General features: G+C 46.5%; 1 protein-coding gene across 1 annotated transcript in view; it reads right to left on the bottom strand.

Annotated features, from left to right (window-relative positions):
* Positions 1–133: 133 nt before the first annotated feature.
* LOC146342046 (scavenger receptor cysteine-rich domain-containing protein DMBT1-like) overlaps positions 134–16,839 on the bottom strand; it is a 38,995-nt gene continuing 22,289 nt past the window's right edge. The window contains 2 exon segments of the mRNA XM_084807764.1: positions 134–196; positions 1,990–2,107. Of these exon segments, the coding sequence (XP_084663890.1) occupies positions 134–196; positions 1,990–2,107 (181 nt within the window).

Here is a 16,839-nt window from a genome sequence, read left to right as displayed (position 1 = left end):
TGCTGCCTGAAGCAGCAGTGGGCAATGTTGCCGGTTCTGCAGATGCTGAGCCTCCCTTCCTGGGCTTTGCTCTTTTGCCCCTGCAAGAGCTGCGGCTTCTCAACTTCCTCTTGGAGAAGGCTGAGATGCCCATTTAGATCCCCACTCCCTCCAAGCTGGGAGAATGGGCAACTAATTGGCAAATGGCAATGTAGAGCTGGAAAAAGTGCAGAAAAGGGCAACTAAAATGATCAAGGAGCTGCAGCATCTCCCCTATCAGAGAAGGCTACAACAGCTGGGCTTGTTTAGCTTGAAAAAAGGAGGGTAAGGGCTAAGGGGAGACATTATAGAGGTTCACAAAATTATGCATGGTGTGGAGAATGTGGCTAGGGAGACATTTTTCTCCCTCTCTCAAAATACTAGAACCTGGGGTCATCCCATGAAGCTGGTTGGTGGGAGATTCAGGACAGATAAAAGGAAGTACTTCTTCACACAGCACATAGTTAAACTATGGAATTTGCTACCACAGGATGTAGTGATGGCCACCAGTTTGGATGGCTTTAAAAGGGGGTTAGACAAATTTCTCGAGGAAACAGCTGTCGATGGCTATGTGGTACCTCCAGTACAAGACCCAGTGAGCCTATGTACACCAGTTGCTGGGGAACATGGGTGGGAGGGTGCTGTTGCACTCGTGTCCTGCTTGTGGGTCCCTGGTCAACAGCTGGTTGACCACTGTGTGTACAGAATGCTGGACTAGATGGACCCTTGGTCTGATCCAGCATGGCTCTTCTTATGTTCTTCCTCTGTGTCTTCTCTTTCCCCATTTCACTCCCCCTGTTGGCATGCCAGGCTTGATCCGGGGCCACCTTCCACAACCAGGCACCACCTCATTTCCCTCTCTGCATGGGCAGGGCTATTTCTTTTGATGTCATCCTCCAGGTGCACTGTGCAGATCTACCCCTTCCATGCATTGAGACCCTAGGATATTAAAGCCTCTAAACGTCCTACTGCAGAACTGCTCGGCCTGCAGAGCATGTGGATGAGGGGTGGGGAACCTGGTGACCCAGATGTTATCAGACTCTAAGCAGAAGTCTCTGAAGTCTCTTTAGTACTGAGGCTTACTTGGAAGAAAGAACACACTGCTCTAGAGGTAGAGATTAAATTTAAAGGAGTATAAAGGTATACAAGAATCAGAGAAAACCTTTGGAGCAATGCTCTAAGCAAAAATAACAAAGCAATAACCTAACCCTGTCCAATGCATTACCCGAATCCTGGTCATCCAATAGGATAGGGCCCAGTCCATCATCCAGAAGTTCACAACCCCTTAAACAAGTTAGAGGATGAAGACAAAGAAAAATGGGCAGCTCTAAGCCTCCCTTTTTATGCTCAGGCCCCCGACAACCCAAGAAGATTTCAAGGAGCCAATCACAGGTCAATTACCACTGCTTCCCAAACCCTGTACGGGAGGGGGGCAAAGTTCCCACAGGAATGCAGCTGAGATCATTACTCTGGCCTTGAAGGCTAGATCCATCTCGAGATAACAGACCCACAGGTAGCTGCATCGCCACGTGCCATTTCAGCTTAGCCAAACAGAGACGTCACACAGAGCATAAAAAGAAAATGGAATTCTTCACGAAGAGAGTGAAAACTGAATTCTTGGCAATGACTACCATCAGCCAAGAGCTCTGCTTTGCTCTTCCCTGCCCACCATACACTGCAGGCTGTGCCCAGAATTTTGCTTGCCTCCTGCACCTGGCTCCTATTTAATCAGCACTGCCCTTGACCAGTCCACCTTCCTTGTAAACAGGCAGCACCTGCTCCTCCCTGCCATCACAGCACTCTGGGCCGAGACAGTTGCAAGCACGCCACAGTTGTCTCCCAGTCTCTCCCAGCCCTCTGACACAGAGAGATACAGCCCCACAGCAGCCTTTCCCAGGGAGAAGCAGCAGCATAGCACTGCCCAGGGTGCAGCTCCTGGCCTTATATTCCCAAAGGACAGCACTATGGTACTCTCTTCAACTCAGGGGAAAGCGCTGCCCTACTTTTCCCAGCAAACCCAGGCCGGGAATAGCTCCACAGCATCATTTCAATGGCAGAGCAATCATTTGTAATGCTGACTCCTGTGAGGCTACAGAATGAGAAGAGAGGGAAGGGAGGGAAGAAGAACGTTGGGGGAAGGGAAGGTCTGTTAATGGTGGCTGGAAAAGATGGCCGCATGCAGACCTACCTCAAAATTAGGAGCAGCTGCTCTTTTCCCTCACACAGACCATGCACAGCTTCCCCCGGCTGCCTTTACAACCTATTTGACAGATCTGCTAGCCACTGAATCAAATGATGGTTGAGTACCCTGATTTTCTCCTTCCTCACTTTAAGTGGGCTGCCTGTTTTTTCCTAACTTCTTTCGATGAAGCATGAATGTGTGGTCATCTGCACGTTCATTCAGTGACTTACTGGCTTAAAAAACAATTTTTTAAAAAAAGCTTGATGAACTGCGGAATGAAATGATCTAATGCAGGGGATAGTTAACCTGATGCCCTCCAGATGTTTTGAACTACAGTTCCCATAAACCCCAGCTGGTATGGCCAATGGTCAGGGATTATAAGAGTTATAGTCCAGAACATCCAGAGGGCACCTGGTGGCCAACCCCTGACCTAATGACGTCACAGTGATTAGCCAATCAGCACTCTCCATGCCTCTGCAGAAACAGGCACAGGTGGTTTCCTCTGGAGTTGAACCTGATGGGAAGAGGAAGGCTATACGTCTGTACAAGATGCAGAACATTCACTTTCCTAGGGGTTTCAGCTTGTTACATTTGGTTTTATGAAGCTGAAGGAGCTGAAGCGCACCATGAGTCAGGAGACCAAAAAAACTGGAGAAGTAGTTGGTTTCCCAACCCGTGGTACCTCCTCCTTGTCTGGATTAAGTTTCAGCTTGTTCACATCACCAGGCCTCTTATTTCCTCAGCCTGCCATTTAACCCAAAATAGGACCCAAAGTGACAGCAGCCCAGGCACTATGGGCTTCTCCACAGAGGGCTTATATCTTCCGATCAAGATTGGTTCCTCATGGAAGTTTGTGGGTCCTTTAGGGCCCCTCCCATAGTTTATTACCTTTATCCCACCATTGTAAAGCATGGGGAAAGTCTGATTTTTCTCTAGGAAGCACTTATGAAGCACATTACTTCCTGTGTACTTCTGTAATGGCGCTATAACTGCAGCACCATCTAGCGACTGTAAAATGAAACATATAGAACTTGCTGAGACCTTGCTGAGAAAGACAAACAGCATGTGTCAGCCCATGTAAGGAACCAATCTTAATCCTGCAAAGAATCCAGAAGCAGAAGCCCCAGTGAGTTCCAAGATAAAAGGCCTGGTGTAGTGAAGCCCTATGTCATTGTGGGGGGAGAAGTCAGGATTTGTCATGCATTTCAAGAAGAAGAAGAAGAAGAAGAAGAAGAAGAAGAAGAAGAAGAAGAAGAAGAAATATGCCAACTCTCTTTCTGCAGAATTCTGGAACAGGAAAGGGCCTCTATTTATTATTCATGAAAGGTTAAAGGATTCACACACCCTCCCTTGTCTATCTGGAACTCCCATCACCAAGAAAGGCCCTACCAAAACAGGGCTAGCCCTTACATTATGTAGAGCGAGGTGGCCCATGTTAAGAGACCATGGAAAAGGGAACAAACAGTGAGACATTTACTTTATTATACTTTTACCTCCATGGGGGAAATGGTTTGGATTTTCTGCCTCAGGCACCAGAAAGCTTACTGTCCTTGCATAAGTGCCCAAAATCTGTCCAGACATTTATGCTGGAGAGGGAGCAAAGAGATTAGTGCTGTGCCAAACATTTCTTCTACATTTTCTTTTGACCATTCTAATTCCATTTAACAGAAAAGCCATTGCTTTCAGAGAGAAAATCAAAGGAGGAGAAAATGTTGGAGAAAATTCTTGTGAGTTGGTTTCTGGATTCATGTGCCTGCCTTACCTATCTGGCAGTTGAGGACTGTGTGTGAGTGTCCTTCTTTCATTGTACTAGCATGATTCTGGCAACATTTAGTCTCCTTGGCTTCCCATACTTCCATTAAACTCCAGGAGAAGACAGCATGAGGTAATTCCTCTCATAGGGGGTTTTCATATCAGGACGTGCAGACAGCCTAGAAGGCTGCAGAAAAATGGAGAGATGTGTAATAGAAAGAATCCCTCAGCTACCGTGCAGTGGATAGATAAGCTCAGAAACACCACTAAAAGAAATTCAGAATAAATTAGACAACGCCCTGAGAATGAGGCAGAAAAATGGAAGACTCTTTCATGGGGGAAGAAAACATTCAGAAAATTGGAGGACAGAATTTGGCACAGGAGGCACTCCCCCCTTTCCCTGGAGCTAGACACAATACTGCCCACCTCACACTTGCATTGTGGAGGATTCAAAATGGAGGCCACGCTGCCAACATAGCGGATTCTCTTCCCACGTGTAATGGGAGCATTAAAAAAAGGCCCTTATAAAAAAAAAAAGAAAGAAGCTGTGCTACAACCACTGCCAATGGTGAGCCTAACTGTGAGAAACTGTTGGCGAGGAGAATTTGTTGTCCCTCTGGAGAAATTCAGTCAAATCCCCCCCATCCCCTGCAAAGTCCTCTGCTCACAAATAGGGTGGAGAATTTCGAGAGGCCATTTGTGCACAGCTCTAAAGATGATGCTCCCTTCAGCACTCCCATTCTATGTACAGAAGTTGTCCAGATGAGCAACTGAAGTTTACTTCAACACTGACAAAAGGGCAGCAACATTAGTTTAGGGTGTGCAGAGCGGGCCAAGCGACACATACAGTCCTGTCCTCCAACAACTTACCACTACTCTCCACCCACCAATATCTGCTGCCTGAGGTGGCTGCTTCCATCTGCCTAATGGAGCACACAGCATGAATGTATCAAAAAGAACATGAAGGGCAAATTGGTTTGTTCCTCCAACATCAAGAGCAGAAGGTGGAATACAAGACTAGGGGGGAATTTCAGTTAAAAAAAAAGAAACTTATGGTCCTTTGAGTGATCCCTGACTATGTTTGAAACTTCCACCCCCACATTTTTGAAACTTTCTCAGCCCAGACAAGTGCTGGGATGGGGGTTACAGAGAACAGTGCCCCTTAAGAACTGACTTTTAAGTAGCATGAGAGGACAATTAGAGGAGTGGGGGGGTCCTTGGCTGGATCTATACTTACCGCCTTTTTTTGCTTCCAATGAGGTTTGGAAGGCCCGCCTTTCATACTACGCGGTAGCCGCCTCAAATTGGAACCGGAATTTCCCACTTCCGTGCTCCCGCTTTCAATATCCTAATATCCTGGTATTTCCCCTTAATGTGCCTTCGCTACCATATCCAGTCGTAGTCCCCTCCCCTGCCTGTCCATATGCGGCGGTGTTCGTATTTCCCTCCTGTCCAATCACAGCTCTCGATGGCCCCATGTCTTCCTCCAGCTACCAATCACATAGCTTCCTCAGCAGCCCCCATTTCCTCAGCAACAAGCAAAGGGCTGGATGTGTGTGCACTTGCCTGATCTCGGAAGCTAAGCGGGGTCGGTCCCGGTCAGTGCTTGGATGGGAGACCGCCTGGGAATCAGGCTTCCTGCAGTGAGCAGGGGGTTGTTGTATCCCTTCAAATGAGATTAAGTTTTACCCCCTCCTATCCTCTGCTCTGGATGTGTGTGGGTTTTTTTTTTTTAAATTAAGGAGTTATCTTCACAGAATTGGGGCTTCTCCGCGATGTTTTTTTTTTCTAATTGAGGCATGATCTTCGAAGCTTCAAAGTTGTGAAGCTTCACCACTTCGAAGCTTCGAAGATCATGCCTCAAATAGGAAAATAAACAACGCGGAGAAGCCCCAATTCTGTGAGGATAACATCTTAATTTTTTAAAAAAACATCCGGAGCGGGGGATAGGAGGGGGTAAAACTTAGTCTCATTTGTAGGGGAGCCCCCTGCTCAATGCAGGAAGCCTGATTCCCAGGCAATCGCCCATCCAACTACTGACCCGCTTAGCATCCGAGATCAGACAAGCGTGCACAGGAAAACAGCACAGTGCTCGAGTGTGAACCGACCTTGCGCATTCACTGACCACTGCAATGGGGAACATAGGTGAGTGTGAATAATCACATTTTATTGCGGGAGCGTTTAACCCGACGGGACACCGAAGTAATTGCGATGGCGGGCGCAATGTAGATCGGCCCCTGGTTACACAGCAAGGTGGACTTCAGCTTTCAGGAAGCTGGGCAAAGACAGGCTGTGGTACAAACAACCCTCAAGCCCAGAGCTTGGTTTCTCCAAGATGTATGGCTGGCAGGAGCTGAAGGAGGATAAAATTTGCCTTTGAGGTCCAAATCCTTTCAATGTTACCAGATTCCTTTGCCACAATTATAGTGCCGAGGAGCCCTCTGTTTCAGGATGCATTAAAAAAAAATAACCATGCGGTGGTGTCTACACTTGACCTTCACAGCACCACCCAAGCAGATTTTGTGAGCTGTTCATTTCCTCTGTTTTTTTCAATGTTTGACTACAGCAGAAAAGCGGATGGGATTTTCCAGCAGTATGGGAAGGTTATTATGGTCAACAGTGCTGTCAGATCACAGAGAAATGTTGCATACTCGAGAATAGCTCTGTCACAGAAAGTTGGTGGATGTCAGGAGCTGCAGTCCCAGGATGAGATCTTCATTCAGGAGACACTAGAGCTGCTGTAAACAAGGACACAGCAGGCTACAGAGATCTCACCATGAAGTTTTCTTCCTGCATCCTCTTTCTTGGTTGGTACCTCTCATTGAGGGGTGGTGGGACCAGAGTGTGTGCAAAGGCAGGGTGGGGAGATCAGGGACCCAGATTCAGGTCTTGCTGCTCATATATCTTGCCACTAATGGAGTCCTCTGTTTTTAGGTTGGTGGCTGGACGGGCAGTGACAATTATTGAGAGGTGAGTGTCAGTAGACACATACAGACAAAAAATTAAGATTGGGGGTGATAGGTGGGAGCAGAATGGCGGCTAAATTCCTTGGCCTCCCCAGACAAAATCCATTCTCCCCCCCAGTGCCTGATAACAAGTGGCACTTGTCAAACTTTCCCTGTTCTCTTAGACAGGTACAGCAGTTCCATCCTTCCCTGTCTCTAAACAACTTAAATGGATCTCAGAGTTCCCCGTGTGAGTGAAATTGCAAGGAAATCACATACTAGCTTCTGACCCCAGTTCTCTTTAGGTTCTTTCACAGGCTGCTGCTTTCCCTGGAGACTGAAATACCAAACGGTGTACTGACTTGCATGGGGTGATGGGTGTTCTTGTTGCTGATTTCATAGGATTGCCAACTTTTCAGTTGGCCTGTGTAGGCAGGCCTGTATCCACAGCTTGATTGGCGGCAATGAAGATGTGATAATGGCCTGGTTCGCACATAATGCTAACCCACGGTATGGGTTCCTGAATTCTGGGTTGTCTTGATGTGTGAATGTGGTTGCGCTAACAAACTATGGTTTGTTATCCACAAACAACCCAGAAGGAGAACCCATGGTTTGTGGTTGGGTTGTGAACTCTGGGTTGTTTAAACCCTGGGTTGTCATTTCTTGTGAACCCAGAACCATGGGTTGTTCATGGGTTGTTTCCCAGGTTACAGAGGCACTGTTTTTTGTTTTTGTGAGTAAAATAAAAACAAAAAACAGCCACTCTACAAGCCAGTACTACAGCACCACAAAGGCATCTGGGATACAGAGCATCATAGGTGTTGTTAGTGACAGGCGCACCAGGGCTTGTGCTCCAGATTGTTTGAGCTGCCTTAATACAAGCCTGCTTCTCCAGACTGAGCTCATTAGCCTTGTGGTGACTAGGAGACCTTAAGACTCACTCCCTTAGCAGCCCTATAGGGGTGAAGCATGAAGGCTTGTATTATTTCTCTAGCCTTCTAAGCTAGAGAAAACTATAAACCACACTGCCACCTTTCCTTCCACATTCTGCTCATTGTTTGTTTTTTCTCCCCACCTTTCTTCTCTTCCATGCCCTTTGATGGATTCTTGCTTATAATGAAGGTTTGAAGAGGGAGGGGGAAGGGCAGGAAGATCTCCCTGTAAAATAATGGTATTTCATACAGCATCTGATTTTACTGCCCCAGACTGGAACCTTTCACTTCTCTAGAGAAAAAGATTTAACTCAAGAACTTTGGGGCCCAGATAGTTTTCTCATCCATCCTTCCAGTAGTTAGAAGAGGGATAGAAAGGGAAAGAAAAATACTCCAGGTGAATGATTGGCTATGAAGGTGGTGCCGGTGCGAGAGATCTGGATTCTGGAACCACGGGCTATACTTCCTGGAAGATGGACTGTTGGCAAGGGATGGGTTGCACCTCACAAAGGCTGGGAAGAATGTGTTTGGCCACAGCATGAAGAACTTCATCAGGAGGGCTTTAAACTGAATCCTACAGGGGAGGGAGACATAAAGTTGGGGGTAACAAAAGCTCATGCACCACAACAGAGAGAACAGCTCTAATAGCGCCTAATAATAGTCTTCAGAAACATGTAGGAAGAAATCCAGACTATAAAGCACATGGTCTTTGATGTCTATACACTAATGCCCAGAGTATGGGAAACAAACAGAACGAACTTGAACTCTTAATACAGGAGGGAAATTATTACTTGATAGGTGTAAGTGAAACTTGGTGGGATGATTCCCATGACTGGAATACAGCAACTGAAGGATATAATTTGTTCAAAAAGAACAAGAGGAACAGAAAGGGAGGTGGAGTTGCACTTTATGTGAAAAATACATATCTCTGCACAGAAATATAGGAGGATGAGCTTGGTAGCCCCATCAAGAGCATCTGGGTTAAAATAAATGGAGTAAAGAATAAAAGGAAGATTGTGGCCACCCAACCAAGGAGAAAACGAGGATGGAACTTTTGAAAAGCAAACTGCCAATCTTTCAAGGAAGCATGATGAAGTAGTAATGGGGGACTTCAATTTCCCCGATATTTGTTGGGAGACAAATTCTGCAAAACATGGCCTCTCCAAGAAATTCCTGACTTGTGTTGCTGATAGCTTCCTCCTACTAGGGATGTACAAAAGGGACTTACCTTGTCCCGCAGCTTTTTTCGCGGTGGGGGGGAGGTGCTTCGCTTCTCCCCCTGAAGTTCAGGCGAGGGGGGGGAGGCATCCCACCTCGCCCAGCCGAAATTCAGGCCAGGAAGAAGCACCCTGTCTCCCCGGCCGCAAAAGAAAAAGTAAAAAAACAAAAAAAAACCCGTGATAGACTACGTAACGATTAATGTAGCCTATCATGGCTAGATTTCCAAAGTCAGCCGTGATAGGCTACGTTAATCATCACGTAGCCTATCACGGCTGACTTTGGGGGGGGGGAAGCGCGTACGCAAATGGTGGCGGCCCATGGGCGCCGCCATTTGCATTCCTTATTTTGGCACATCTACTCTACGTAAAGATTTATGGAGACTATGGCGAAAATAAGGGCAACGCAAATAGCATTGCCCTTATTTTCGCCGTAGTCTACGTAAACATTTACGTAGACTACAGCGACCAAATAAGGAACGGGAATGGCGGCTCCCTATGGGGGCCACCATTATCCATACGCGCTTTTTTTTTTTAAAGTCACCCGTGATAGGCTAAGTGACGATTTACGTAGCCTATCACGGCTGACTTTGCAAATCTAGCCGTGATAGGCTATGTTAATCGTCACGTAGCCTATCACGGGGGCGTTTTTTTTTTCTTTTATTGTAATGGCGGCGGCGGCGGCAGCCGGTCAAAAGATTGGCTGCCGCCCCCGCCCCTGACGAAGACCCGCCGAACCGCCGGCTGGACCTGCCGCCAGGAGACATTCGGCAAAGGTAAGTCCCGTCCCAGGGGGGGGTGCGGGGGGGTGCGGAGAATTTCTCCCCAAAACTTGTTCGGGGAGAAATTCTCCGCCATCCCTAGGTCAAAGACCAGCTCAAAAAAGGAACTACATTAAAATTATCTGCCATATATCCTCAATCAAGTTAATAGACACTTCAACACAGTGTAGCACTAATGTGATGCATATCAGCCATATTAGGTGAATGGCATTACTCTCCAGACTTTGTCTTTCATCCAGCTAGGTAAGTCTGAGGTCCCTCAGCATCCTTCTTCGAACACCTATCGCGGCCGCAAAAAATTTGGCGACACTATATGTAAATGTCGAATTAGTGTCCAACAACAATATGTAGGCATATTGTTGTCCTGTACGTCCTGGAGAGTGATTCATCAGTGGGGAGATGAGTGCGGCATGAATATCTCTATAAAATATACACCACAGCAAAATGTGCTCTGTAGTTTCTATCTGTTCCATGCCACAGGGGCAGAGGCGGTCTGACTAGGGAATCTTTTTGTACTGTCCCTCCAAAACTGCCGAGAGGAGTCCATTTAGACGGGCCAAGGTAAATGCCCTTCTATGTTTATGCAGTTCCAGTTGTTCAAGATAGGGTGCAGCTGTTATGATGTATCTGTAGTCCTCACTGAGATAGAATTCTGGGGCACTACTGAGGTCACTTTGTCTCTCAATATCTGCAATGCACTGCTTGATAGTCGCCATTGCCTGTTCAAAACTCATTTAATAAAGTCCGCAAGGGAAGCCCCAAGAAAGCTATTTTCTGTTCAGTTGACTGAATCCAATTGGATTTAAAATTGTCTTGCAAAATTCGTGGGGCAACGCCAGTAGGAAAATATGACAGTCTAAGCCGGTACACAAGAATAGCCACCCAGACCCTAGCTTCAATTTTGATCTGGCCAGTCTCTAATCTTATCTTTGCATTGGAGACGTCCCTAGGAACACCCAATATTGCCCTCAAAAATTTTGAATGTACACGTTCTAATGTTTGGGTATTCGAGAAAGGCCCCAATTGAGAGCCGTACAATAATAGCGCTAGTACTTCTGCTTGGTATAATTGGAAGGCTAAAGGGATATAGTGGTCACTTTTCGTTCTCATAAATTGTGCTATTGCTGACGAGCTTCTCTGTGCGTTTAAAGCCACATATTCGCCGTGAGCCTTCCTGGAACCATTTGCTTGGACGATTACCCCAAATATTTGAATTGGGAGACCTGCTCAATCTTATGCTGGTTTATCATCCATGATCTGATTTTTGGTCTTTTTGCAAAAGTCATGATTTTTGTTTTTTGATAATTGATCATCAGATCTTCTTCTTCGCAGTATTCAGTCAACTTCCGCAATGCTCTTGTAAGCCCAATTGGAGTCTCTGAGATAATAGCAGCAGCATCTGCATATAGTAAAGTAGTTATATGCCTCCCCGCAATTTTGGGGGGATGAAAATCGGTATGGTTTAGCTGGTCTACCATTGAATTGATGTAGAATTTGAGCAAAAGTGGGGCAAGAATGCAGCCTTGCTTGACCCCTTTTTTTGTTGGAACAGCCTTTGTAAGGTGGGCGTGAGCACTACATCTGACCTTAAGGGAGGTGTCCCTATATAGAGTCTGAATGAGTAGGAGCAGGCGCCTATCAATGTTGGAGGCCTCTAATTTCTTCCATAGTTTGACCCTCGAGATAGAGTCAAAAGCTGCCTTAAGTTCTATAAAGGCTACATAGAGCAAGGTGACCTTGTTTGAGATGTATTTCTCGATGAGATGCTGTAGTACCAAGCATTGATCTATGGTACAGCGACCCTCTCTGAAGCCTGCCTGCTCCTCCGCCAATATCATATCCTGTTCCAGCCAGTCTTTAAGCTTCCTATATAAGTGCCTGGCATATAATTTACCGATAGTACTTAATAAACTGATGGGCCTGTAATTTGTGGGGTCATCTCTCTTTCCCTTCTTGAATTTAGGAACAATAATGGCAGAGCCCCAATCTTCTGGTGTCTGCCCAGTCATGTCAATGTAGGAGAATAGCGATGCTAGAGCCGGGCCCCACCATTCTAAGTTATTTTTTACCACCTCTGGAGGGATCAGATCTTCTCTCGGTGCCTTGCCTGTTTTCATCTGGGCAGCTAGATCATAAATTTCTGAAGCCAAGACCAGGGGCCAAGGTGGAGCATCTTCAAGTGCAATATTCCAGGCCACATGGGCAGTGTCAGAATCCTTGTATAATTGATGGAAATGCTTCTCCCAAACCTTTGGATGAATATAGCAGTCTGGCAATGTTGGTCCACAAATTGGCGAGATCTTTACCAACCGCCAGAACATGGTCAGATCCTTAGATTTGGCTGCTTGAATCAGTTTCGCAGAGTTCTCCTTCCAAGCCATTTTTTTCTTTTGTATCAGTAGCTGTTTGTAGGATTTTTTCTGTTCAAGAAGATCTTGAGCCGCCTTCAGATCAGAACTAAATTTATACTTTTGATAGGCCTTCTGAAAGGCTTTTTTTGCTTGAACCGGGGCTTCAAGGGTGGATGGTGCCGTTGTTGAGGCACCCTTACTCTCCGAGTGAAGGCTTGTTTCAATTCTCGGGCTAACTCCTGAAATAATTCCACCAGGCTCATTATTTGGGTGTTAAGTATTAGAGATGTCCTAATGTTTTGCATGTTGTCTGATGCAAGTACAGCCTGTAATTCCATGTCCATCCTTGGGGTCCATTTGACATGACAGTAAGCTTCCCCCTCAGGGAGGATCATAGGCATATAGCGATTGGCACTTCGAAGATAGGGGTGCAGGGCTTTCCAAGTCAATAAGACCGGGAGATGATCACTGTGAAGTTTTGGGACGACCTCCATATCCTTCAAAAAGGGAATCAAGTTTGTTGATACAATGAGATAGCCTATTTGACTCATTCTGATTCCCGCCAGATAGGTAAATTCCGCCGGATGGTCTTTCCCGAATGCACCATTAAGAGTGACCATGTTATTATACTTGAGTTCTCGGTTCTAAAGGAAGCAAAAGCCAAGTGTAGCCAAACACGTACCCTGGATTTTAGGAAAGCCAGTTTTAATAAACTCAGAACAAGGATAAGTAAGGTCCCATGGCAAGCGACTCCAACAAGAAAAGGAGTCCAAGATGGGTGGGAGCTTTTACAAAGGAAATTCTCAAGGCACAATTAAAAACAATTCCAACAAGAAAAAAAGGTAGAAGACAATGGAAGAAGCAAATGTGGCTTCACAAAAAGCTTAGAGATGACCCAAAAACAAAAAAAGGACACATATAGGAAGTGGAAGGAAGGCCAAGCTACAAAGGAAGAGTACAGGCAGGTAGCACAGAATTGCAGGGATGGCGTCAGGAAGGCTAAAGCTGAGAATGAGCTGAGGTTAGCGAGGGATGCTAAAAGCAACAAAAAGTCTTTCTTCAGCTACATGCATAGTAAAAGGCAGAGGAAAGAAATGGTGGTTCAGCTATTAAATAAGGATGGCAAAATGATAACAGATGACAAGGAAAAGGCAAGTGCTCAATTCCTACTTTGGCTCAGTCTTCTCCCAAAAGAGGGTCTATGAGCCCCCTGGCAAAGGCGAAGTACAGGCTGAAGGGGCAGGATTAGAGCTTGAGATCAATAGGCATATGGTCAAGGAACACCTAATTACTTTGAATGAGTTCAAATCTCCAGGGCCAGATGAACTGCATCCTAGAGTAATAAAGGAACTGGCAGAAAAACTCTCAGAACCGCTGTCTATTCTCTTTGAGAAATCATGGAGGACGGGGGAAGTGCCAGATGACTGGAGGAGGGCTAACGTTGTCCCTATCTTCAAAAAGGGCAAAAAGGAGGAACCTGGGAACTACAGACCAGTCAGTCTGACATCAATCCCTGGGAAAATTCTGGAGCAGATGATAAAGCAATCCATCTGTAAGCACCTTGACAACAATGCAGTGATTACTCGAAGCCAACATGGATTTGTCAAGAACAAATCCTGCCAGACAAATCTGATCTCATTTTTTGATCAAGTAACCTCCCTTGTGGACTGTGGGAATGCTGTGGACATAATATATCTCGACTTCAGCAAAGCTTTCAACAAAGTGTTCCATGATCTCCTGATTAGCAAACTAGCTCAAAGTGGGCTAGTGAAATGAAACAATGATCAGGTGGATCCACAGTTGGCTACAGAATCGGACTCAAAGAGTGCTTATCAATGGGACCTTCTCAAACTGGGGAGAGGTAATGAGTGGGGTACTGCAGGGCTCAGTCCTGGGCCCAGCTCTCTTCAACATCTGTACTAATGACTTAATGTACTAATGACTATTATCCCTAATAAAAGGGATAAATGCCAAGTTCTGCACCTAGGAAAAAGAAACCAAATGCACAGTAAATGCACAATACTACAAGCGAGAAGGATCTTGGAATTGTTCTCTATCACAAGCTGAATATGAGCCAACAATGTGATGTGGCTGCAAAAAAGGAAAATGCTCTTTTAGGCTCCATTTAGGGATGTACGAAACCCCCCTTACCAGGCTCCACCGGATTCCGCTGGGGGGGGAGGCGCTCCGCCCCTTCCCCTGGAATCCTGGCCGGCCTGCTCAACTCCGCGGGGATTCTGCAGAGCCGCCAGCCGGCTCTGCGAGCAGCCAGACATCCGGCCGCTGGCTAGCAGGGACGCAAATGGCGGCAGCTGTAGCCACCGCTGTTTGCATCCCTGTATTCAGCCGTGATAGGCTACGTAAAGACTTACATAGCCTATCACGTCTGGGTTAAAAAAAAAAAAAAAGTGTACGCAAATGGTGGCGGCTACAGCCACCGCCATTTGTGTTCCCTATTTTTGGTTGTCTTAGTCTACGTAAATATTTACATAGACTAAGACGGCAAAACTAAAGGGGAACGCAAATAGTGTAGCGGACGCTATTTGCGTTCCCCTTTATTTTTACCATCTTAGTCTACGTAAATATTTACGCAGACTAAGACGGCAAAAATAAGGGGGAACGCAAATAGCGTCCGCTACGCTATTTACATTCCCCCTTGGTTTCGCCATCTTAATCTACATAAATATTTACGTAGACTAAGACAACCAAAAATAGGAAACGTAAATGGCGGCGGCCGTAGCCGCTACCATTTGCGTACGCGTTTTTTTGGTTTTTTTAACCCAGACGTGATAGGCTACGTAAGTCTTTACTTAGCCTATCACAAATGGGGGGGGGGAAGACTGCAAATGGCGGCGGCGGCAGCCGGTCAGAAGACCAGCCGCCGCCTCCGCTGAAGCCGCCGCTGGAGCCGCCGCTGTCCGGAACATCCGCCCCAGGTAAGTCTCATCCCGGGGGGGATCCGCGGGGGGCGGGTGGGTGGCAGGCCTTTCCACCACGGAGTTGCGACTCAGCCGAATCTCCACCCACTGTTGCTGCTGACAATTCTACAGGAGCTGCCAAGGATCAAAAACATTAACTAACCCAAAGTACCCCCTGGAATGTATAACAATTACTATTATTATTACTTTGTTTAAGCCTCTTAGTGGGCTTATTTTGTTTATCTCAGGCCCGGTTCAAGTCTGAACTCAGGGCCTTCCGTCTCAATACGCCCTCCGCAGGCTAGTTTTATTTGCTCCTCTCCTCCAGACCCAGTTCAAGTCCGAACTCAGGATCCTACGTATTTCATGGCTTCAGCCTAGATATATTTTTCCTTGCTTGACTCAAGTCCATCTCTTGGATGCTTATTTCCTTAGGCCTCTTTGGTTCCTTGGAGCTGGGATCTTCCACCTGAGTCCCTCTTCTATCACTGACAGAATTGGGTGGTGCAGCTTCCCCATGAGAACTGGCAGAGTCAGTGTATTGCATATTTGCCCCCCCGCTGCACCCACAGGCGTGTCTCTCTCCCTTCTAGCCATGTGCCAGCACCCTTGCCTCCATCCATCAAGACAACTGTTGTTGATCTTGTCCGATCAATCTGTCCTCCTGGCATGGGTGGATTTCTGTGTCCAGGAAGATGGACGTCACGTGAGAGGTGTCTGATGTCCTCAGCACAAGAGTGCTGCACATTCTCCAGTTTCAAGTCCCGATGAGAAAGGCAAGGCATAGCGTTACTCCCTTCCCCCTACCCTTTTGCATGCAGGGAGTTTTCTTTCTGTATCTGCTTCTCATTTGTTCTTGCTGTTTGCCCCAGGGCAGTCAAGCCACAGTCACCCCTTCCACTATTACAGAATATGCCCTCTTGGCAGGCCTGGCTTTGGTTTGTTTCCGCCTGCCCCCAGGCCACTGTTCCATATGTCCTGGTGGGCACGGCATTGCTGTTTTGTTTCTGGCCCCAGGCCACTCTTGCCTATAAAATATGCCCTGGTGGGCAAGGCATTGTTGTTTTGTTATTAGTTTGCCCTTTCTGTCGTTCGTTCTTTCTTTCTAGAACAGAAATATAAACATAAGTATACCCAAGGTCCAACTATGAGCATTTTGACCGAAGCGACTTCAATATACGCTTTTGAAGCTGGCATTACCGCAGCCGCTGGAACCAGACTTGCTCTCCAGTAGATCCTCATTAAAAGATTTAAAGTGTGCTCATTCTAGATTCACCAGAACATTAATACAGTCTGCCCTAGTGGGCAAGACATTGTTGTTTTGTTTCCGGCCCTGGGCTGCTCTTCCGTACAGAATATGAAGTCAGAGCTCCTTGGCATTCATTAGCTCTAGAACTACCACAGTTCCCGCCTGGCAAGATTGCTGTGCCTTGCTGCCTCTGTCAGACAGGAGGACTGAGAGCCTGAAGGCATCGCAACCTATAGCAGAGATTAGGGATCCTGACATCTTCCGCTTCAGTACCTATCTTCTCTGATTATTATCCCTTCTGAGTTTGGTTTGAGCTTCTGAGAACAGCACCTTTTACCTGTGCCTAGCACAAAAACTACTGGGCCAAACTGTCTGAAGTTTGGCAGGGTCAGTCACCTCCATGGGGGCTGCTTGTTACCCAGATTTCAAGCACCTCTGTCGAAACAGCGAAAAGTTGTAGCTCTTTGCTTTGAGAGTTTCTGTTAAAAAAAAT

The sequence above is a fragment of the Heloderma suspectum genome, chromosome 6 (genome assembly GCF_057233095.1).
Source record: "Heloderma suspectum isolate Gila_16-S chromosome 6, 16-S_ref, whole genome shotgun sequence".
Lineage (NCBI taxonomy): Eukaryota > Metazoa > Chordata > Lepidosauria > Squamata > Helodermatidae > Heloderma > Heloderma suspectum.
This window is presented reverse-complemented; position numbering and strand designations above follow the sequence as displayed.